This window comes from Fringilla coelebs, assembly GCF_963513975.1.
Source record: "Fringilla coelebs genome assembly, chromosome: 30".
Lineage (NCBI taxonomy): Eukaryota > Metazoa > Chordata > Aves > Passeriformes > Fringillidae > Fringilla > Fringilla coelebs.
The window spans coordinates 2,515,915-2,539,276 of record NC_140056.1 but is presented as its reverse complement, the minus strand read 5'-3'; the positions used below and the strand labels follow the sequence as shown (position 1 = coordinate 2,539,276).

The following is a 23,362-nucleotide window of genomic DNA, read 5'->3' as shown; positions in this document are numbered from 1 at the left end:
CCACCAGCACACCTGTCCTGTGTCACCTGTTCCATCACCACACCTGTCCTGTGTCACCTGTTCCACCAGCACACCTGTACCCGTGTCCACCGTGCCTGTACCCGTGCCCAGCACACCTGTGCCTGTGCCCACCATACCCATACCTGTGTCCACACACCTGTACCTGTGTCCACACACCTGTACCTGTGTCCACCACGCCTGTGTCTGTGTCCATCCCCGCTCTGCCTCTCAGCAGCTCCCACATGCCCTAAACTGGGAGCACTGGGAGCCCCCCTGTGTCCCCCCGGGCTCCTGCCAGCAGCACTTTGGGCACTGGTTCTGTCCCTCTGCCACCTGGTTCCACCACCACACCTGTGCCTGTGTCCAGCACACCTGTCCCTCTGCCACCAGCCCACACCTGTGTCCAGCACACCTGTCCCTCTGCCACCAGCCCAGACTTGTGTCCAGCACACCTGTCCCTCTGCCACCAGCCCCGACCTGTGTCCAGCACACCTGTCCCCATGTCCACCAGCCCCGACCTGTGTCCAGCACACCTGTCCCCGTGTCCACCAGCCCAGATCTGTGTCTGACATTCAACGTCTTCCACACGCTCTGAACTGGGAGCACTGGGAACATCCCAGTTCCCGTTCACAGTCCCCCCCGACCGTCTGCCATCAGCCCTTCAGCCACTGGTTTTGTCCCTTCGGCCACTGGTTTTGTCCCTTTGGCCACTGGTTTTGTCCCTTTGGCCGCTGGTTTTGTCCCTTTGGCCACCCCTGTGTCCCTCCTGTGCCCTCAGAGCCCTGAACTGGGAGCACTGGGAATCCCTCTGTGTGTCCCACCAGTCACAGCCCCCTGACCTCCAGCCATCAGCACTTTGGCCACCGGTTTTGTCCCTTTGGCCATGGATTTGTCCCTCTGTCCCCGTGTCTGTACCTGTGCCCACCTGTGCCTGTGTGTGCCCCCCGGTCCCTCCTCTCACACACGACCCGAGTGTCGATGTCACACCTCCCCCACCTGTGACACACGTGGTGACAGACCCCCCCCAAGTGTCACCAACCCACCCAAAATCAGCGATTTCCATTTTCCTGGGTTTTGCCCTTTCCCCCGTGTTTCTGAGGCGATGTTACGGCTCACGGGGGGTGACCCCAAATTATGTCACCCCCACGCTGCGGGTCCCCCACCTCGTGAGGGGCTTCGATGGGTGATCCCCCACCTTGGGGACGTCCCGTGGGTGGATTTTGGGGACATCTCCCCCGGGTTTGGGGGGCGTGAACCCCAAAGCAGAGGCAGCGCCCCCTCCCCAGCTCCCCCTGCCCTGAGCCCGGGGGGCTCCAGCCCTCCCGGGAGCGACTGGGGGGGACGCGGGGGCGCCCGCTGGGGCCGCGGCAGACTGATGCACTTGATGTAGTGGTGTGAAATAAACAGTATTTTTCTTTTTTCTTTTCCTTTCCCCTTTTTCAGGATTTGGGGGGCGGGGGGTCCTTCCTCTTCCTCGGTACCCGTGCGCGGCCGGCGCAGCGGCGGCAGCGGGACTCGAACCCGGGTCCCTCGGGAGGCGCCGCGCACAGCCCAGCTCCTCACAGAGCCCAGCACCGCACGCCGCCGCGGCCACGCCCCCAGCCAATCCCCGAGCGGTCTTCCCGGCGCGCAGTTTTCTATTGGTTATTGTGGCCGCCTCTCATTCGCCAAGGCCCGATTCCATTGGCTGAGCGGGCCGGAGGGGCGGGGCCGCCCTCCCAGCGGCGGGGGTGGGGCCGCCGCCTCCATCTTGGCGGAGCGGCGCGTTTGGGGGCCCGGCCCGGAGCGGGGGGGCGGGCCCGGCCCGGTTTGGGGGGTCCCGACCCGGACTGGGCATCCCGGCCCGGACTGGGGGGTCCCGGGCTAGACTGGGGGGTCTCGGCCCGGATTGGGGGGGGTCCCAGCTCGGACTGAGGGTTCCGGCTCGGATTGGGGGGTCCCAGCCCGGATTGGGGGGTCCCGGCCCGGATCGGGGGGTCCCGGCCCGTTTTTGGGGGTCCCGGCTGGGACTGAGGGTTTCGGCCCGGATCGGGGGGTCCTGGCCTGGATTGCGGGGTCCCCTTGGGTGCAGCCCCTTGAGGGCGGTGCAGGATTTTGGGGGGTCCCCTTGGGTGCAGCCCTTAGAGGGGAGTGCGGGATTTTGGGGTCCCCTTGGGTGCAGCCCTTAGAGGGGAGTGCGGGATTTTGGGGTCCCATTGAGTGCAGGGCAGTGCAGGATTTTGGGGTCCCCTTGGGTGCAGGGCAGTGCAGGATTTTGGGGTCCCCTTGAGTGCAGCCCTTAGAGGGGAGTGCAGGATTTTGGGGTCCCTTTTGGTGCAGCCCTTAAGAGGGGAGTGCAGGATTTTGGGGTCCCTTTTGGTGCAGCCCTTAAGAGGGGAGTGCAGGATTTTGGGGTCCCCTTGGGTGCAGCCCCTGGGGTTGGTCTGCAGAACTCGGGGCCCCCCCGGCGCTGCCGCCTCTCAGGGGTTTTGGGGTCCCCCTGAGGTGTTCCCTTTGAGTGGGGGTGTTGCTGGGTTTTGGGGTTCATTCGCCTGTGGTAGCAGGGTTTGGGGGTCCCCAAATTAGTTATTGCAGGAGAGGGTCCTCAGGAGGTCTGGGGGACTTTGGTACCCCCAGGAATCAGGGGGAGGTGTTGGGGTGCCCCGAGGAGCCTCTGGCTTGGGGTGACTCTGAGGAACCCCATTTTTGAGGTGACACTGAAGACCCCGTTTAGGGGTGACCCCAAGACCCCCTCACGCTTGAGGTACCCCCAAAACCCCCTGATTTTGGGGGTGACCCCAAGGACCCACACATTTGCGAGTGCCCCAAACCCCCCTTTTGCCTTGTCCCCAAGACCCCCATTTTTGAGTGCCCCATTTTTGGGGTGACCCTGAGGACCCCACGGGTTTGGGGGTGACCCGCTGGCCGGTTTTGGGGTGCGGGGGCCATGGCGTGGGCGCTGAAGCTGCCGCTGGCGGACGAGGTGATCGAGTCGGGGCTGGTGCAGGATTTCGACGCCAGCCTCTCGGGCATCGGGCAGGAGCTCGGCGCCGGCGCCTACAGCATGAGGTACGGGGCCCCCAGAACTCACAGGGCACCCCAAAACTCGCAGGGCACCCCACAAAGGGGCACCGGGGAAGGCAGGGGCCGTGCGGGGAGTGAGGAGCCCCAAAATGAGCTGGAGGCTGAAGGTGTTGGGCAGCAACTCAGCACCGGTACCCGAGGAAGGAGGGGACCCCAGAATGTCCAGAGGCACCCCAAAATCTTCATGGATCCCCAAGGGAAACTCCAAAATCTCTGGGGGTCTCCAGAATCCCCAAGGGAAACCCCAAAATCTCCAGGGGTCTCCAGAATCCCCAAGGGAAACCCCAAAATCTCTGGGGGTCCCCAGAATCCCCAAGGGAAACCCCAAAATCTCTGGGGGTCTCCAGAATCCCCAAGGGAAACCCTAAAATCTCAGGGGGTACCCAAAATCCCCAAGGGAAACTCCAAAATCTCCAGGGGTCTCCAGAATCCCCAAGGGAAACCCCAAAATCTCTGGGGGTCCCCAGAATCCCCAAGGGAAACCCTAAAATCTCAGGGGGTACCCAAAATCCCCAAGGGAAACCCTAAAATCTCCATGGATCCCCAAAATCTCAAGGGGTCTCCAGAATCCCCAAGGGAAACCGCAAAATTTCTGGGGGTCCCCAAAATCCCCAAGGGAAACCCTAAAATCTCAGGGGGTCCCCAGAATCCCCAAGGGAAACCCCAAAATCTCCAGGGGTCCCTAGAATCCCCAAGGGAAACCCCAAAATCTCCAGGGGTCCCCAGAATCCCCAAGGGAAACCCCAATATCTCCAGGGGTCCCCAGAATCCCCAAGGGAAACCCCAAAATCTCAGGGGGTACCCAGAATCCCCAAGGGAAACCCCAAAATCTCTAGGGGTCTCCAGAATCCTCAAGGGAAACCCCAAAATCTCCAGGGGTCCCCAAAATCTCCGGGACTCCCCAGAATCCCCAAGGGAAACCCTAAAATCTCCATGGATCCCCAAAATCTCCAGGGCTCCCAAGAATCCCCAAGGGAAACCCCAAAATCTCTGGGGGTCCCCAGAATCCCCAAGGGAAAACCCCAAAATCTCTAGGGGTCCCCAGAATCCCCAAGGGAAACCCCAAAATCTCAGGGGGTACCCAAAATGCCCAAGGGAAACCCTAAAATCTCCATGGATCCCCAAAATCTCTGGGGCTCCCAAGAATCCCCAAGGGAAGCCTCAAAATCTCAGGGGGTCCCCAAAATCCCCAAAGGAAACCCCAAAATCTCCAGGGCTCCCAAGAATCCCCAAGGGAAACCCCAAAATCTCCGGGGGTCCCCAGAATGTCAGGGGGTGCCAGGGGCACGGGAACCCTGAACTGTGCCAAAGTTGGGGCGCCAGGGGGGAAGTGGGGGTGGGGGGTGGGGGCTGGGATGGAGCTGGGATGGAGTTGGGGTTAGAGCTGGGATGGAGTTGGGATGGAGTAGGGGTTGGAGTAGGGATGGAGTTGGGGTTGGAGTAGGGATGGAGCAGGGATGGAGCTGGGATGGAGTTGGGATGGAGTAGGGGTTGGAGTAGGGATGGAGTTGGGGTTGGAGTAGGGATGGAGCTGGGATGGAGTTGGGGTTGGAGTAGGGATGGAGTTGGGGTTGGAGCAGGGATGGAGTAGGGATGGAGCTGGGATGGAGTTGGGGTTGGAGTAGGGATGGAGTTGGGATGGAGCTGGGATGGAGTTGGGGTTGGAGTAGGGATGGAGCTGGGATGGAGCTGGGATGGAGCAGGGATGGAGTTGGGATGGAGTTGGGATGGAGCACGGATGGAGTTGGAATGGAGTTGGGGTTGGTGTAGGGATGGAGCTGGGATGGAGTTGGGATGGAGCTGGGATGGAGGAGTTGGGGTTGGAGTAGGGATGGAGCTGGGATGGAGTTGGGGTTGGAGTAGGGATGGAGCTGGGATGGAGTTGGGATGGAGCAGGGATGGAGTTGGAATGGAGTTGGGGTTGGTGTAGGGATGGAGCTGGGATGGAGTTGGGGTTGGAGTAGGGATGGAGTTGGGGTTGGAGTAGGGATGGAGCTGGGATGGAGCTGGGATGGAGTTGGGATGGAGTAGGGGTTGGAGTAGGGATGGAGTTGGGGTTGGAGTAGGGATGGAGCTGGGATGGAGCTGGGATGGAGGAGTTGGGGTTGGAGTAGGGATGGAGCTGGGATGGAGTTGGGGTTGGAGTAGGGATGGAGCTGGGATGGAGTTGGGATGGAGCTGGGATGGAGCTGGGATGGAGTTGGGGTTGGAGTAGGGATGGAGTTGGGGTTGGAGTAGGGATGGAGCAGGGATGGAGCTGGGATGGAGTTGGGGTTGGAGTAGGGATGGAGTTGGGGTTGGAGCAGGGATGGAGTAGGGATGGAGCTGGGATGGAGCTGGGATGGAGTTGGGATGGAGCTGGGATGGAGCTGGGATGGAGTTGGGGTTGGAGTAGGGATGGAGTTGGGGTTGGAGTAGGGATGGAGCAGGGATGGAGCTGGGATGGAGTTGGGATGGAGTAGGGGTTGGAGTAGGGATGGAGTTGGGGTTGGAGTAGGGATGGAGCTGGGATGGAGCTGGGATGGAGGAGTTGGGGTTGGAGTAGGGATGGAGCTGGGATGGAGTTGGGGTTGGAGTAGGGATGGAGCTGGGATGGAGTTGGGATGGAGCTGGGATGGAGCTGGGATGGAGTTGGGGTTGGAGTAGGGATGGAGTTGGGGTTGGAGTAGGGATGGAGCAGGGATGGAGCTGGGATGGAGTTGGGATGGAGTAGGGGTTGGAGTAGGGATGGAGTTGGGGTTGGAGTAGGGATGGAGCTGGGATGGAGTTGGGGTTGGAGTAGGGATGGAGTTGGGGTTGGAGCAGGGATGGAGTAGGGATGGAGCTGGGATGGAGTTGGGGTTGGAGTAGGGATGGAGTTGGGATGGAGCTGGGATGGAGTTGGGGTTGGAGTAGGGATGGAGCTGGGATGGAGCTGGGATGGAGCTGGGATGGAGCAGGGATGGAGTTGGGATGGAGCACGGATGGAGCACGGATGGAGTTGGAATGGAGTTGGGGTTGGTGTAGGGATGGAGCTGGGATGGAGTTGGGATGGAGCTGGGATGGAGGAGTTGGGGTTGGAGTAGGGATGGAGCTGGGATGGAGTTGGGGTTGGAGTAGGGATGGAGCTGGGATGGAGTAGGGGGAGAGTTGTAATTGGAATTAAGGCTGAAGTAATGCACGGAGCTGTTTTGGGGGCTGGGATGGATTCAGGATGGATTTGGGATGGAGCTGGGATGGATTATTCAGGATGGATTATTCAGGATGGATTCGGGATGGATTTCAGATGAATTCAGGATGGATTTGGGATGGATTCAGGATGGATTTTGGATGGATTATTCAGGACAGATTCAGGATGGATTCAAGATGGATTTGGGATGGATTCGGATGGACTATTCAGGATGGATTTGGGATGGGTTTCAGATGGATTATTCAGGATGGATTCGGGACGGATTTGGGATGGATTCGGGATGGATTTCAGATGGATTATTCAGGATGGATTTTGGATGGATTATTCAGGACAGATTCAGGATGGATTCAGGATGCAGTTGGGATGGATTTGGGATGGATTATTCAGGATGGATTTGGGATGGGTTTCAGATGGATTATTCAGGATGGATTCGGGACGGATTTGGGATGGATTCGGGATGCAGTTGGGATGGATTATTCAGGATGGATTATTCAAGATGGATTCAGGATGGATTTCAGATGGATTATTCAGGATGGATTTCAGATGGATTATTCAGGATGGATTTTGGATGGATTATTCAGGATGGATTCGGATGGATTTGGGATGGAATCAGGATGCAGTTGGGATGGATTATTCAGGATGGATTATTCTGGATGGGTTTGGGATGGATTTGGATGGATTATTCAGGATGGATTTGGGATGGATTCAGGATGCAGTTGGGATGGATTATTCAGGATGGATTTGGGATGGATTTCAGATGGATTCGGGATGGATTTGGGATGGATTCAGGATGCAGTTGGGATGGATTATTCAGGATGGATTATTCAGGATGGATTATTCAGGATGGATTTGGGATGGATTCGGGATGCAGTTGGGATGGATTATTCAGGATGGATTCGGGGTGGATTTGGGATGCAGTTGGGATGGATTATTCAGGATAGATTATTCAGGATGGATTTGGGATGGATTCGGATGGATTTGGGATGGATTCAGGATGCAGTTGGGATGGATTATTCAGGATGGATTTGGGATGGATTCAGGATGCAGTTGGGATGGATTATTCAGGATGGATTATTCAGGATGGATTTGGGATGGATTTGGGATGGATTCAGGATGGATTCGGGATGCATTTGGGATGTATTTGGGATGGATTCAGGACGCCTTTGGGCTGGAGCTGTGGTTGGAGTAGGGAAGGAGCAGGGCTGGAGTTAGATCTGGAGTTGTGGTTGTAGTGGTTGGAGTCAGGATCTGAAGTGCTGACAGGTGTACCCAGGTGCTGACAGGTGTACTCAGATGGCCACAGGTGTGCCTCAGGTGAGCCCCTGAGTTCAGGTCACACCTGCAGCCCTGGGCTCAGGCAGGGCCCAGAGGCAGAGCCAGGTGGGGCTCCTCCTCCAGGTACTAAGGCTCAGGTTGGATCGAAGGAATCCCTGACCCCGCCCCACCAGCTCGCCCATCTCAGGTGACTCTCTCCCATGCTGACAGGTGTATTCAGGTGAGCCCCTGAGGCCAGATGTTCAGGGCACATCTGGAGCCCTGGGCTCAGGCAGGGTCCGCAGGCAGAGCCAGGTTCCTGGTGGGGCTCATCCTCCAGGTAGCAAGGCCCAGGTTGGATTGAAGGCATCCCTGACCCCTCCAGCTCACCTGTCTCAGGTGACTCTCTCCTGTGCTGACAGGTGTATTCAGATGGCCACAGGTGTATTTCCCTGAGGCCAGATGTTCAGGGCACACCTGGAGCCCTGGGCTCAGGCAGGGCCCAGAGGCAGAGCCAGGTGGAGCTCATCCTCCAGGTGCCAAGGTTGGATTGAAGGCATCCCTGACCCCCCCAGCTCACCTGTCTCAGGTGACTCTCTGCCCTCTCCACAGCGACGTCCTGGCTCTGCCCATCTTCAAGCAGGAGGAGTCCAGCCTGCCCCCCGAGAGCCAGGACAAGCTGCTGCCCTTCCAGTACGTGCTGTGCGCCGCCACCTCGCCCGCCGTCAAGCTGCACGACGAGACCCTCACCTACCTCAACCAAGGTGAGGCCACACCTGTCCTGCGCAGGTACCTGGGAGCCAGCCCAGCAGGAGGGTTCTGCCTGTCAGAATGGTTGTTTTGATGCTGGGAGTTGCTGAGTTTTGGGGTGTTCCTGTTGGGAAATGGGAGGCGGCAGTGCCTGCACCTGGCTGTGCTCGGCCCAGGTGGAGCAGGAGTCACCTGGGGGGTTCGCCAGGTGAAAGGGGGGGTGCTGGAGGGTGGTAACAGGGGTGGGTACAGGTGTGCAGGGTGGATGCAGGTGTGTGTAAGGTGTATCTGTACAGGTGTGTGCAGGGTGTATGGTGTATCTGTACAGGTGTGTGTAAGGTGCATCTGTGTAAGGTGTATCTGTACAGGTGTGTGTAAGGTGTATCTGTACAGGTGTATGCAGAGGATTGCAGGTGTGTGTAAGGTGTATCTGTATAGGTGTGCAGGGTGGTTACAGGTGTGTGTAAGGTGCGTGTGTGTAAGGTGTATGTGTACAGGTGTGTGCAGGGTGGATGCAGGTGTGTGTAAGGTGTATCTGTACAGCTGTGTGCAGGGTGTATGGTGTATCCGTACAGGTGTGTGTAAGGTGTATCTGTACAGGTATGTGCAGTGTAGTTACAGGTGTACAAGGTGGTTACAGGTGTGTGTAAGGTGTATCCATACAGGTGTGTACAGGGTGGTTACAGGTGTGTGCAGGGTGGTTACAGGTGTGTGCAGGGTGGTTACAGGTGTGTGTAAGGTGTATCCATATAGGTGTGTACAGGGTGGTTACAGGTGTGTACAGGGTGGTTACAGGTGTGTGCAGGGTGGTTACAGGTGTGTGTAAGGTGTATCCATACAGGTGTGTACAGGGTGGTTGCAGGTGTGTGCAGGGTGCATCCATACAGGTGTGTGTAAGATGTATCTATACAGGTGTGTGCAGGGTGGTTGCAGGTGTGTGTAAGGTGTATCTATACAGGTGTGTGCAGGGTGGTTACAGGTGTGTGCAGGGTGTATCCATACAGGTGTGTTCAGGGTGTATCCATACAGGTGTGTGCAGGGTGGTTACAGGTGTGTGCAGGGTGTATCCATACAGGTGTGTGCAGGGTGGTTACAGGTGTGTGCAGGGTGTATCCATACAGGTGTGTGCAGGGTGGTTACAGGTGTGTGCAGGGTGTATCCATACAGGTGTGTGTAGGATGGTTACAGGTGTGTGCAGGGTGTATCCATACAGGTGTGTGCAGGGTGGTTACAGGTGTGTGTACAGTGTATCTGTGTGTCTAAGGTGTATCTATACAGGTCAGTGCTGGGCAGCTCTGCAGGATGGCAGTTACAGGTTCAGGCTGTACCTGCTGCTTTCAGGTACAGCTGGAAGGTCTGGGTTGGCAGGACCCCAAATGAATGAGGAGCTCAGGTGACAGGTACAGGTGACAGAAAACCTCAGGTGCCCTCCTGCCCCCAGGTCAATCCTACGAGATCCGGATGTTGGACAACAGGAAACTCGGGGAGCTGCCCGAGATCAACGGGAAGCTGGTCAAGGTGAGCAGAGAGCACAGGTGCCCCGGCCAGGTGTGCCCATGCCAGCCACGTGCCCTCCAGGGCCCTGCAGCTGGGTGGGGCTGGGAGATATACCTGTATGGGGGGGCAGGGTGGTTCCCTTTGCCCCTTTTTGGCACAGGGAAGGGCTGCACACCTGGCCAGGTGTGGCAGGACAGCTCCAGGTGATGTTTCTCCCTCCCCAGAGCATCTTCCGGGTGGTTTTCCATGACCGGCGGCTGCAGTACACGGAGCACCAGCAGCTGGAGGGCTGGAGGTGGAACAGACCTGGCGACAGGATCCTGGACATAGGTGAGTCTCACCTGGCTGGGGCAGCTGGGAGGTCCCAGGTGGGCCTCACCTGTCCCCCCCGCAGATATCCCAATGTCCGTGGGGATCATCGACCCCCGCGCGAACCCGACGCAGCTCAACACCGTGGAGTTCCTGTGGGACCCCTCCAAGAGGACGTCGGTCTTCATCCAGGTGAGGCACAGGTGGGCTCTGTCCACAGCCAGGTGAGGGACAGGTGGGCTCTGTCCTACATCACTGTAAGGGAGACGTGGGCTCTGTCCCACATCCAGGTGAGGCACAGGTGGGCTGTGTCCCACACCAAGGTAAGGGACAGGTGGGCAGTGCCTCATATCCAGGTGAGGCACAGGTGGGCTCTGTCCACAGCCAGGTGAGGGACAGGTGGGCTCTGTCCTACATCACTGTAAGGGAGACGTGGGCTCTGTCCCACATCCAGGTGAGGCACAGGTGGGCTGTGTCCCACACCAAGGTAAGGGACAGATGGGCAGTGCCTCATATCCAGGTGAGGCAGAGGTGGGCTCTGTTCCACATCCAGTTAAGGGACAGGTGGGCAGTGTCTCATATCCAGGTGGGGCACAGGTGGGCAGTGCCTCATACCCAGGTGAGGGACAGGTGGGCTCTGTCCTATATCCGGGTGGGCTCTGTCCCACACCCAGGTGAGACACAGATGGGCACTGCCTCACATCCAGGTGGGGCACAGGTGGGCAGTGCCTCATACCCAGGTGAGGGACAGGTGGGCTCTGTTCTATATCCGGGTGGGCTCTGTCCCACACTCAGGTGAGGGACAGGTGGGCTCTGTTCTATATCCGGGTGGGCTCTGTCCCACACCCAGGTGGGGCACAGGTGGGCTCTGTCCTATATCCAGGTGGGCTCTGTCCCACACCCAGGTGGGGCACAGGTGGGCTCTGTCCCAGGGTGGCAGCCCCCCAGGAAGCTCACCTGTCCGCAGGTGCACTGCATCAGCACGGAGTTCACGCTGCGCAAGCACGGCGGCGAGAAGGGCGTTCCCTTCCGCGTGCAGATCGACACCTTCAGGGAGAACGAGAGCGGCGAGTACACCGAGCACCTGCACTCCGCCAGCTGCCAGATCAAGGTGTTCAAGGTACCTGAGCGCCCACCTGGCCACACCTGGGGCTCTGTCCCACTTTGTGCTGGTGCCTCTGAAACTTCCCACCATTAGGATGAACAGCCCCAGCCTGTGGTGCAGGTGGCACAGGTGGTGTAGGTGGCACAGGTGGTGCAGGGTGCAGGTGGTGTAGGTGGTGCAGGTGGTGCAGGGTGTAGGTGGTGCAGGTGGTGTAGGTGGTGGGTGTAGGTGGCGCAGGTGGTGTAGGTGGTATAGGTAGCACAGGTGGTGCAGGTGGCACAGGTGGTGTAGGTGGTGCAGGGTGTAGGTGGTGCAGGTGGTGCAGGTGGTGCAGGGTGTAGGTGGTACAGGTGGTACAAGGTGCAGGGGGCACAGGTGGTGCAAGTGGTGCAGGTGGTGCAGGGTGCAGGTGGCGCAGGTAGTGCAGGGTGCAGGAGGCGCAGGGTGCAGGTGGTGCAGGGTGCAGGTGGTGTAGGTGGTGCAGGTGGCACAGGTGGTGCAGGTGGTGCAGGGTGCAGGTGGCGCAGGTGGTGCAGGGTGCAGGAGGCGCAGGTGGTGCAGGTGGTGCAGGTGATGCAGGGTGCAGGTGGTGCAGGTGTTGCAGGTGGTGTAGGTGATGCAGGGTGCAGGTGGTGCAGGGTGCAGGTGGTGCAGGTGGCACAGGTGCAGGGAAGGGTCGTTCCTGCTCTGGTCACACCTTGGGGTGCCCGTGACTCCATCCCATCTGCAACACCCCAGAATCTGAGCTTGGCTCCTCTTTTCTCACCTGTTCACCTCAGGGGTGAACAGGTGTCCTGCTCTGCCCTCCCCTGGTCCATCTGGGCCAAATTCCTTCACCTGCGGGTGCAGGTACAGCCAAGTTTAAGGGAGTTTCTGCAGGGATCTGCCAAAGGGAACACCTGGATACCTGTGGAGGTTCTACATCCGTGCTTCCTATAGATTTTGAGTTACAGGTGTATTCAGGTGGTTACAGGTGTGTCCAGGTGGTTACAGGTGTATTCACATGGTTACAGGTGTATTCAGGTGCTTACAGGTGTCTCCAGTGAGTTACAGGTGTATTCAGGTGGTTACAGGTGTCTCCAAGTGGTTACAAGTATATTCAGGTGCTTACAGGTGTCTCCAGTGAATTACAGGTGTATTCAGATGGTTACAGGTGTCTTCAGGTGGTTACAGGTATATTCAGGCAGTTACAGGTGTATTCAGGTGGTTACAGGTGTCTCATAGTCAGGTGGTTACAGGTGTGTCCAGGTGGCTACAGGTATATTCAGGTGGTTGCAGGTGTATTCAGGTGGTTACAGGTGTCTCCAGGTGGTTACAGGTATATTCAGGTATTTACAGGTGTATTCAGGTGGTTACAGGTGTCTCCAGGTGGTTACAGGTATATTCAGGTGGTTACAGGTGTCTCCAGGTGGTTACAGGTGTCTCCAGGTGGTTACAGGTGTATTCAGGTGGTTACAGGTATATTCAGGTAGTTACAGGTGTGTTCAGGTGGTTACAGGTATATTCAGGTATTTACAGGTGTCTCCAGATGGTTACAGGTGTATTCAGGTGTCTCCAGGTGGTCACACCCCCGTCCCCGCAGAGGCCCTCAGGACAAGCTTCTCCCCAAACTCCTTTTCCCTCTCCCAATCACCAAGAGGGCTGAGTCACCTGTGCCACCTGTGAGTGTCGCACACACCTGTGCCACCTGTGAGTGTCGCACACACCTGTGCCACCTGTGAGTATCGCACACACCCGTGCCACCTATGAGTGTCACCCACACCCGTGCCACCTGTGAGTGTCACCCACACCCGTGCCACCTGTGAGTGTCACCCACACCTGTGCCACCTGTGAGTGTCGCACACACCTGTGCCACCTGTGTCACCCACACCTGTGCCACCTGTGCGCGTCGCACACACCTGTCCTGCCTGTCCCCTGGCAGCCCAAAGGAGCCGACCGGAAGCAGAAGACGGACCGGGAGAAGATGGAGAAGCGAACGCCCCACGAGAAGGAGAAGTACCAGCCCTCCTACGAGACCACCATCCTGACCGAGGTGAGCTCACCTGCCTCACCTGCCTCACCTGGCTGCCAGGCAGCTGGGCTGTGCTGCTGGGACACCACGGCTCAAGGTGTTCATACCTGCCAGGCAAAACTGAGAAGGTGATTTGTACCTGCAGGAGGGCTTGGGGACATTATTGACCTGAGCTGGGCAGGTGTGTGCAAGGCCAGGTGTGGGGGGTTGGAGGTGTGCATGGTTCCAGGTGTGTGCAGATGTGTGTGTGCATTGCAGCTGTGAGCAGGTGCAGTTCCAGGTGTGCACAGGTACAGTCCCAGGTGTGTCCAGGTACAGTCCCGGGTGTATGTGGTTGTGTGTGTGCAGTGCAGGTGTGTCCAGCTGCGTGCAGGTGCAGCCCAGGTATGTTCAGGTGTGTGCAAGTGCAGCCCAGGTGCATGCAGGTGCAGCCCAGTGCATAGTCCCAGGTGTGTGTGTGCAGCCCAGCTGCGTGCAGGTGCAGCCCAGGTGTGTTCAGGTGTGTGCAAGTGCAGCCCAGCTGCGTGCAGGTGCAGCCCAGGTGTGTTCAGGTGTGTGTGTGCAGTGCAGGTGTGTGCATGGTCCCAGGTGTGTGCAGGTGCAGCCTAGGTGTGTTCAGGTGTGCAGGTGCAGCCCAGGTGTGTGCATGGTCCCAGGTGCATGCAGGTGCAGCCCAGGTGTGTTCAGGTGTGTGCATGGTCCCAGGTGTGTGCAGGTGCAGCCCAGGTGTGTGCATGGTCCCAGGTGTGTGCATGGTCCCAGGTGCGTGCAGGTGCAGCCCAGGTGTGTTCAGGTGTGCAGGTGCAGCCCAGGTGTGTGCATGGTCCCAGGTGTGTGCAGGTGCAGCCCAGGTGTGTTCAGGTGTGCAGGTGAAGCCCAGGTGTGTTCAGGTGTGTGTGTGCAGTGCAGGTGTGTGCATGGTCCCAGGTGCGTGCAGGTGCAGCCCAGGTGTGTTCAGGTGTGTGTGTGCAGCCCAGATGTGTTCAGGTGTACAGGTGCAGCCCAGGTGTGTTCAGGTGTGCAGGTGCAGCCCAGGTGTGTTCAGGTGTGCAGGTGCAGCCCAGGTGTGTGCATGTTCCCAGGTGCGTGCATGGTCCCAGGTGTGTGCAGGTGCAGCCCAGGTGTGTTCAGGTGTGTGTGTGCAGCCCAGGTGTGTTCAGGTGTGCAGGTGCAGCCCAGGTGTGTGCATGTTCCCAGGTGCGTGCATGGTCCCAGGTGTGTGCAGGTGCAGCCCAGGTGTGTTCAGGTGTGTGTGTGCAGCCCAGGTGTGTTCAGGTGTGCAGGTGCAGCCCAGGTGTGTTCAGGTGTGTGTGTGCAGCCCAGGTGTGTTGTTCAGGTGTGCAGGTGCAGCCCAGGTGTGTTCAGGTGAGCGGGTGCAGCCCAGGTGCCCCTGAGCTCACCTGGCGTGCCCGCAGTGCTCGCCCTGGCCCGAGGTCACCTACGTGCCCAACGCGCCCTCGCCCGGCTTCAACAGCTCCCACAGCAGCTTCTCCATCGGGGACGGGTGAGTGCCAGACTGGGAGTACTGGGAGCACTGGGAGTGCTGGCAGTGCCAGACTGGGAGTACTGGGAACACTGGGAGTGCCAGACTGGGAGTGCTGGGAGCACTGGGAGTGCTGGGAGTGCAGACTGGGAATACTGGGAGTGCTGGGAGTGCAGACTGGGAATGCTGGGAGCACTGGGAGTGCCAGACTGGGAATACTGGGAGCACTGGGAGTGCTGGGAATACTGGGAGCACTGGGTCTGGGAGTACTGGGAGCACTGGGTCTGGGAGTGCTGGGACTGGGAGTGCTGGGAGCTAGGGGGTGGGTCAGACCTGGGGGCGTGGCACCAGTGACACCCTAGTGCCATCCCAGTGCCATCCCAGTGCCATCCCAGTGTCACCAGTGCCACCCCAATGACATGCCAGTGCCATCCCATTGACCCCAGTGCCACCCCAGTAACCCCAGTGCCATCCCAGTAGCCCCAGTGCCATCTCAGTGACACCCCAGAGCCATCCCATTGACCCCAGTGCCATCCCAGTAAACCCAGTGCCATCCCATTGACACCCCAGAACCATCCCAGTAACCCCAGTGCCATCCCACTGACCCCAGTGCCATCCCAGTAACCCCAGTGCCATCCCAGTGACCCCAGAGCCATCCCAGTGACACCGCAGAGCCATCCCAGTAACCCTAGTGCCATCCCATTGACACCCAGAGCCATCCCAGTAACTCTAGTGCCATCCCAGTATCATCTCTGTGCCACCCCAGTAACCCCAGCGCCATCCAGTGACCTGAGTAACACCCAGTGACCCCTCTGTCCCAGTGTCCCCAGTGACCCCTGTCCCGGTGACCCAATGACCCCATCCCAGTGTCCCCAGTGTCCCAGTGTCCCAGTTTCCCACTGTCCCCAGTGTCCCCAGTGACCCATGTCCCAGTGTCCCCAGTGTCCCCAGTGTCCCCAGTGACCAGTGTCCCAGTGTCCCCAGTGTCCCAGTGTCCCCAGTGTCCCCAGTTTCCCAGTGTCCCCAGTTTCCCACTGTCCCCAGTGTCCCCAGTGACCCGTGTCCCTCTGTCCCCAGTATCCCAGTTTCCCACTGTCCCCACTGTCCCCAGTGTCCCCAGTGACCCATGTCCCAGTGTCCCCAGTATCCCAGTGTCCCCAGTGTCCCCAGTGTCCCCAGTGTCCCAGTGTCCCCAGTGTCCCCAGTATCCCAGTTTCCCAGTGTCCCAGTGACCCGTGTCCCAGTGTCCCCAGTGTCCCCAGTGACCCGTGTCCCAGTGTCCCCAGTGTCCCAGTGTCCCAGTGACCCGTGTCCCAGTGTCCCAGTGTCCCCAGTGTCCCCAGTATCCCAGTGTCCCAGTGTCCCCAGTATCCCAGTGTCCCAGTGTCCCAGTGTCCCCAGTGTCCCCAGTGTCCCAGTGTCCCCAGTTTCCCAGTGTCCCCAGTGACCCGTGTCCCTCTGTCCCCAGCAGTGGGTCCCCGAGCCACCAGCCCGACCCCCCCGCGCCCCTGGCTGACGTAAGTACCTGCCCCGGTACCTGCCCAGGTACACCTGGGGGCTTCCACAGGGGAACACTTGGGTCACCTGCAGACACCTGGGAGACCCCACTGTCCTCACCTGGGGGGGAATTCCCACCTGTGCTGGCCCACCCTGAGCTCACCTGAGCTCACCTGTGCCTCAGCACAAACACTTCCACACCACCTGGAGACATTTCCAGGTCACCTGAGGTCATCACCTCCTCCCACCTGCTCAGGGGTTCATTTCCCACCTGTGCTGGCCCACCCTGAGCTCACCTGAGCTCACCTGTGTCCTACATCCAGGTGCAGGACAGGTGGGCTCTGTGGGAAGAAATGCTTCCACATCACCTGGAGACATTTCCAGGTCCCACCTGCTCAGGGGTTCAATTCCCACCTGTGCTGGCCCACCCTGAGCTCACCTGTGCCCCTGCCTGACTGCAAACACCTGAGCTGGCCAGGCAGGTCACCTGTGTCCCTCCTGTCCCCCCAGACGCTGCTGCCCACCTGGAGCCCGCAGGAGGCCCAGCAGTGGCTGCACCGCAACCGCTTCTCCACCTTCTCACGGCTCTTCAGGAACTTCTCAGGTGAGCTCCGCCCTCCCCTGGGCCGGGCCACCGCCCCTCACCTGGGCCAGGTCACTTCTCACCTGGGCCGGGCCACCGCCCCTCACCTGGGCCAGGTCACTTCTCACCTGGGCCAGGCCACCTCCCCTCACCTGGGCCAAGTCACTTCTCACCTGGGCCGGGTCACCTCCCCTCAGCTGGACAGGGTCACCTCACCTGAGCTAGGTCATCTCCTCTCACCTGGGCCGGGTCACCTCACCTGGTCCAGGTCACTTCCCCTCCCCTGGGCCAGGTCACCTGCCCTCACCTGGGCTAAATCACCTGCCCTCACCTGGGCTGGGTCACCTCACCATTTGGGGTGAATTTAAGGGCGAATTGGAGGTGACTCTGGGGTGAATTTTGGGGTGAATCTGGGTGAATTTGGGGTTTGCCAGGGGCCGACCTGCTGAAGCTGACGCGGGAGGACGTGATCCAGATCTGCGGCCCCGCCGACGGCATCCGGCTCTTCAACGCCCTCAAGGGCAGGTGGGCTCACCTGGGGGGCTGGGCTCACCTGGGGGGGGGTGGGACATACCTGGGGGGTGGGACACACCTGGGGGGCTGGGCTCACCTGGGGGGCTGGGACACACCTGGGGGGTGGGACACACCTGGGGGGTGGGACACACCTGGGGGTGGGACACACCTGGGCAGCTGGGCTCACCTGGGGGCTGGGACACACCTGGGGGGGCTGGGACATACCTGAGGGAGCTGGGACACACCTGGGGGACTGGGACACACCTGGGGGGCTGGGGTTCACCTGGGGGCTGGGGTTCACCTGGGGGGTGGGACACACCTGGGGGGCTGGGCTCACCTGGGGGGTGGGACACACCTGGGGGGGCTGGGCTCACCTGGGGGGTGAGACACACCTGGGGGGCTGGGGTCACCTGGCGGGTAGGACACACCTGGGGGGCTGGGACACACCTGGGGGGTGGGACACACCTGGGGGGCTGGGCTCACCTGGGGGTGGGACACACCTGGGGGGCTGGGGTTCACCTGGGGGGCTGGGACACACTTGGGGGACTGGGCTCACCTGGGGGGTGGGACACACCTGGGGGGGCTGGGACTCACCTGTCCCAGCCTTTTCCCATCCGAGTCAGGAATTCAGAGGAACTTTGGGGAAGGAGGTCCAGGTTGGAGAGAGGAGTTGGGAGTTGGGAATTAGGGATTGGGGACTGGGAATTGGGGATTGGGGATTGGGAATTGGGGATTGGGAATTGGGGATTGGGAATTGGGGATTGGGGATTGGGGATTGGGAATTGGGGATTTGGGATTAGGAATTGGGAATTGGGGATTAGGGATTGGGGATTGGGAATTAGGGATTGGGGATTGGGAATTTGGAATTTGGAATTAGGGATTGGGGATTGGGGATTAGGGATTGGGAATTGGGGATTAGGGATTGGGGATTGGGGACTGGGAATTGGGAATTGGGGATTGGGAATTAGGGATTGGGGATTGGGGACTGGGAATTGGGGATTAGGGATTGGGGATTGGGAATTGGGGATTGGGAATTGGGGATTAGGAATTGGGGATTAGGGATTGGGGATTGGGAATTGGGGATTAGGCATTGGGGATTGGGGATTGGGAATTAGGGATTGGGGATTAGAAATTGGGGATTGGGAATTGGGGATTAGGGATTGGGGATTAGGGATTAGAAATTGGGGATTAGGAATTGGGGATTGGGGATTGGGGATTGGGAATTTGGAATTGGGGATTGGGAATTAGGAATTGGGAATTGGGGATTAGGAATTGGGGATTAGGGATTGGGAATTTGGGATTGGGGATTGGGAACTGGAAATTGGGGATTTGGGATTGGGATTCTTTGAGTTTGAGGCTCCAGGACTGGCGCCCCAGGCCAGGAGCTCCTGCTGCTCCAGGAGCTGTCTCCACCTGGGCCCTGCCCAGAAGGTTCCCAGAGGGGGCTGTTCCTCACACCTGGCCCTAAAACTCAGGGGTTTGACACACCTGGAACATTTTGGGAGGATGAGAGGGACAGAGTGTCCAGGTGGGAATGGCTGAGGAGCATCATCAGGTACCTGACAGGGACAGGGAGCCCCTCCAGGTGGGAATTCCAGGGAATGCTGACCTGGGTCACCAAGGGGACACCTGGAGCTCAGGTGGACGCAGCACAGGGGTTCTCCTCTGGGATGGGCTCATCCAGCTGCTCCTGGGGACACCTGGCAGGGGGAGGGGCTGGGCAGGGGCAGCCCCAGGTGACCCTCACCTGTCCCAGGATGGTGCGGCCCCGCCTGACCATCTACGTGTGCCAGGAGTCGCAGCAGGTGAGGGAGCCCCAGCACGAGCACGAGGACGGCGACGGCAGCAGCGGCACCTTCTTCGGTGAGGGGGGCAGGGAGCTCACCTGGGGGGCAGGGAGCACACCTGGGGGGGCAGGGACCTCACCTGGGGGGCAGGGAGCACACGTGGGGGGGCAGGGAGCACACCTGGGGGGCTGGGACTCACCTGGGGGGACTGAGACTCACCTGAGGGTCAGGGAGCACACCTGGGGGGTCAGGGAGCATACCTGGGGGGCTGGGACTCACCTGGGGGGTGGGGGAGGGGCTGAGACACACCTGGGGGTGGGGGAGGGGCTGGTTTCCAGCATTCCTGTCCTGCTGGGGACAAACCCACCTGAACAGTCCAGGTGCTGCTGCTCAGGGAGCCTGGGTGGTTTGTGGGGCCAGGTGTGGAAATGTCACATAGGACACGGTGACAGACAGGACAGGGGTGACAGGACAGGGGTGACAGACAGGACACGGTGCCAGGGAGGTCACAGGTGACAGACAGGACACGGTGACAGACAGGACACGGGTGCCATGCAGGTCACAGTGCCAGGCAGGACAGGAGTGACAGGGCACAGGTGACAGACAGGACACAGTGACAGACAGATCACAGTGCCAGACAGGACAGGGGTGACAAACAGGACACAGTGCCAGGCAGGACGGGGTGACAAACAGGACACGGTGACAGACAGGACACAAGTGCCATGCAGGTCACAGTGCCAGGCAGGACAGGGGTGACAGGGCACAGGTGACAGACAGGACACAGTGACAGACAGGACAGGGGTGACAAACAGGACACGGTGACAGACAGGACACGGTGCCAGGGAGGTCACAGTGCCAGGCAGGACACAGTGCCAGGGGTGACAGGACACAGGTGACAGACAGGACACAGGTGACAGGACACAAGTGACAAACAGATCACGGTGCCAGGGAGGTCACAGTGCCAGGCAGGACAGGGGTGACAGGACACAGGTGACAGGACACAGTGCCAGGCAGGTCCCTGTCCGAGCACAGTGGTGCCCAGCCCCAGGGCAGTGCTGGCACACCTGGGCAGGTGTGGCTGTGCTGGCACACCTGTCGGGTGTCCTGTGCCCGCCGTGTACCTGGAGCAGCTGGCACAGCTGTTCCGTGTGACAGACAGGACAGGGGTGACAGACAGGTCCCTGCTGAGGGCAGAGCTGTGCCCAGCCCAGGTGGGCGTGGTGGCACACCTGTCCCGTGCCCGCAGTGTACCACGCCGTGTACCTGGAGGAGCTGACGGCGGCCGAGCTGGCCGAGAAGCTGGCGCAGCTGTTCCGGGTGCCCGCCCAGCACATCCAGCACATCTACAAACAGGGCCCCACGGGCATCCACGTGCTGGTCAGCGACCAGGTAACGCCCACCTGCCCCCGGGCAGTGCCAGGTAACACCCCCCTGCCCCAGGGCAGTGCCAGGTAACGCCCACCTGCCCCGGGCAGTGCCAGGTAACGCCCACCTGCCCCAGGACAGTGCCAGGTAACGCCCACCTGCCCCCGGGCACACCTGGCAGCGACTCCTCCCTGCCCCAGGGCACACCTGGTCAGCGACCAGGTAACGCCCCCCTGCCCCCGGGCAGTGCCAGGTAACGCCCACCTGCCCCCGGGCAGTGCCAGGTAACGCCCACCTGCCCCCGGGCAGTGCCAGGTAACGCCCACCTGCCCCAGGGCAGTGCCAGGTAATGCCCACCTGCCCCCGGGCAGTGCCAGGTAACGCCCACCTGCCCCCAGGCAGTGCCAGGTAACACCCCCCTGCCCCAGGGCAGTGCCAGGTAACACCCACCTGCCCCAGGGCATCCACGTGCTGGTCAGCGACCAGGTAATGCCCACCTGCCCCAGGGCACACCTGGCAGTGCCAGGTAACACCCCCCTGCCCCAGGGCAGTGCCAGGTAACGCCCTGCCCCACGGGCATCCACGTGCTGGTCAGCGACCAGGTAACGCCCACCTGCCCCCGGGCAGTGCCAGGTAACGCTCACCTGCCCCAGGGCACACCTGGCAGTGCCAGGTAACACCCTGCCCCAAGGGCATCCACGTGCTGGTCAGTGACCAGGTAACGCCCACCTGCCCCAGGGCACACCTGGCAGTGCCAGGTAGCACCCCCCTGCCCCAGGGCAGTGCCAAGTAACACCCACCTGCCCCAGGGCATCCACGTGCTGGTCAGTGACCAGGTAACGCCCACCTGCCCCACAGGCACACCTGGCAGTGACCAGGTAATGCACACCTGCCCCAGGGCACACCTGGCAGTGACCCCCCCCTACCCCAGGGCACACCTGGCAGTGACCCCCCCTGCCCCAGGGCACACCTGGCAGTGCCAGGTAACGCCCACCTGCCCTCAGGCACACCTGGCAGTGCCAGCTAATGCCCACCTGCCCCAGGGCACACCTGGCAGTGACCCCTCCCTGCCCCAGGGCACACCTGGCAGTGCCAGGTAACACCCCCTGCCCCAGGGCACACCTGGCAGTGACCCCCCCTGCCCCAGGGCACACCTGGCAGTGCCAAGTAATGCCCACCTGCCCCAGAGCACACCTGGGGGTCACCCTGGGGGCAGCATCACCTGGGCAGGTGCTGGGAAGAGCCCAAATAAATAAAATATTTCTGGTTGGTGCTTCCAAAGCTCCCACCTGAACTCCCACCTGGGCACCTCCAGCTCTCTGGAGCCCAGATTTTTCCCAAAAAAGCCCTAAATTGGTGCTGTTTGGGGTTTTTTCAGATGATCCAGAACTTCCAGGATGAATCCTGCTTCGTCCTGGACACCCTGAAAGGTGTGTGAGTACCTGGGCTCTGTGTTTGGGCCACACCTGTGTCACATCAGCCCTTCCCACCTTCCCTCACCTGTTCTGGGCTTCCTTTGCAGCCGAAACCAACGACAGCTACCACATCATCCTGAAGTAGGGGCCAGGTGAGGGACAGGTGAGGAGCACCTGCAGCCTCTCAGCACACCTGGAGACCCTCCACTCCCAGCACGAGGACACAGCAGAAATCTGGGAACCCCCCAGGTGTTGTTACCTGGCCACTCCCCCTCACACCTGGAGAGCCCCCAGGTGTGGTCACCTGGCAGCCCTGCCCACAGGTGACTCCTGGCACGGACAGGATGCTCCACTGCTGGAGCTCTGGGGCACCAGGTGTGCACCCACCTGGGACAGGTGTTGCCTCCAGGTGGGTGCAGGTGTGAAATGATCTCATAAGGTCATCAAGAATTCCAGATCCAGATTTAATTATGGAAAATTGAAGGATAAAGGAATAACTCGGGGTGGGGGGGTGGGGAGGGGACACTGATGAGTGTTTTGGGGAGAAAAGCAAAGATTTGGCTCTTTCTGCTGAATATGTGAAGTGATTGAAGTGGCTCTGGGCAGGTGAGGGATCTGCCCAGGTGTGGGAGGTTGATCCCCAGATCCCTCAGACCTGGATGCTCCAGGTAATACCAACCTCAGCCCATCAGGTGATTCAGGAAAAAAAAAAAGGAAAAAAGACAATAAACCCCAAGGATTTGGTTTAAATAAAGCCAGGCTGGGATCCAGGTGTGGCAGGTCCTGGCTCAGGTGACAGTCTGGCCAGTGCAGGGGGTCAGCACCACCCCAGAACCTCCCCAGGACGGAGTAGCACCTCCAGAATCACCCCAAACCTCTCCCCAAAACCACCCCCAAGACCACACAAAAATCACTCAAAACCACCCCCCAGGTAATACCCCAAATCACCCCCAAACCTCCCCAAAATCACCTCCAGAATCTGCCAGATCACCTCAGCATGGCCCCAAAATCACCTCAAAATATCCCTGAATCTTCCCCCACATTACCCCCTCACCACCCAAAGTTACCCCAAAATCATCCACAAATCCCCCCAAATCTCCTCAAATTCATCCCCAAATTACCCGAAATTCATCCCCAAATCCCCCCAAATTACCCCAAAATCATCCACAAATCCCCCCAAATCTCAAATTCATCCCCAAATTACCCCAAATCCCCCCAGATTACCCCAAATTCATCCCCAAATTACCTCAAATTCATCCCCAAATTACCCCAAAATCATCCACAAATCCCCCCAAATCTCCTCAAATTCATCCCCAAATCCCCCCAGATCTCCTCAAATTTATCCCCAAATCCCCCCAAATTACCCCAAAATCGTCCTCAAATCCCCCCAAATTACCTCAAATTCATCCCCAAAATCCCCCCAAATTACCCCAAATTCATCCCCAAACCCCCCCAAATTCATCCCCAAAATCCCCCCAAATTACCCCAAATTCATCCCCAAACCCCCCCGAATCCCCCCAAATTCATCCCCAAATCCTCTGTGCCCCAGGGGGTGTCAGGG

General features: G+C 59.7%; 1 protein-coding gene across 2 annotated transcripts; it reads left to right on the top strand.

Annotated features, from left to right (window-relative positions):
• Positions 1 to 1,942: 1,942 nt before the first annotated feature.
• TFCP2 (transcription factor CP2) lies at positions 1,943 to 22,779 on the top strand. 2 transcript variants are annotated; one of them, XM_084223523.1, is made up of 15 exons: positions 1,943 to 3,048; positions 8,099 to 8,250; positions 9,678 to 9,754; positions 9,958 to 10,063; positions 10,128 to 10,234; positions 11,010 to 11,162; positions 13,069 to 13,179; positions 14,574 to 14,662; positions 16,113 to 16,158; positions 16,649 to 16,742; positions 17,156 to 17,246; positions 18,991 to 19,097; positions 20,268 to 20,410; positions 21,765 to 21,816; positions 21,909 to 22,779. In XM_084223523.1, exons 1-15 carry the CDS (start codon positions 2,927 to 2,929, stop codon positions 21,944 to 21,946), a joined length of 1,488 nt encoding a protein of 495 aa, XP_084079649.1. In that variant the 5' UTR covers positions 1,943 to 2,926; the 3' UTR covers positions 21,947 to 22,779. The 2 variants fall into 2 exon arrangements, with proteins under 2 accessions (XP_084079649.1, XP_084079648.1); XM_084223522.1 differs by having other exon boundaries at positions 16,110 to 16,158.
• The last annotated feature ends 583 nt before the right edge of the window (positions 22,780 to 23,362 follow it).

Excerpts from the sequence above, each read along its gene's own strand:
- TFCP2 (XM_084223522.1), top strand. The coding sequence starts at position 2,927 with ATGGCGTGGGCGCTGAAGCTGCCGCTGGCGGACGAGGTGATCGAGTCG. Across the intron at positions 14,663-16,109 it reads AGCTTCTCCATCGGGGACGG|CAGTGGGTCCCCGAGCCACC; the intron begins GTGAGTGCCAGA and ends CTCTGTCCCCAG. Across the intron at positions 19,098-20,267 it reads CAGCAGCGGCACCTTCTTCG|TGTACCACGCCGTGTACCTG; the intron begins GTGAGGGGGGCA and ends CCGTGCCCGCAG.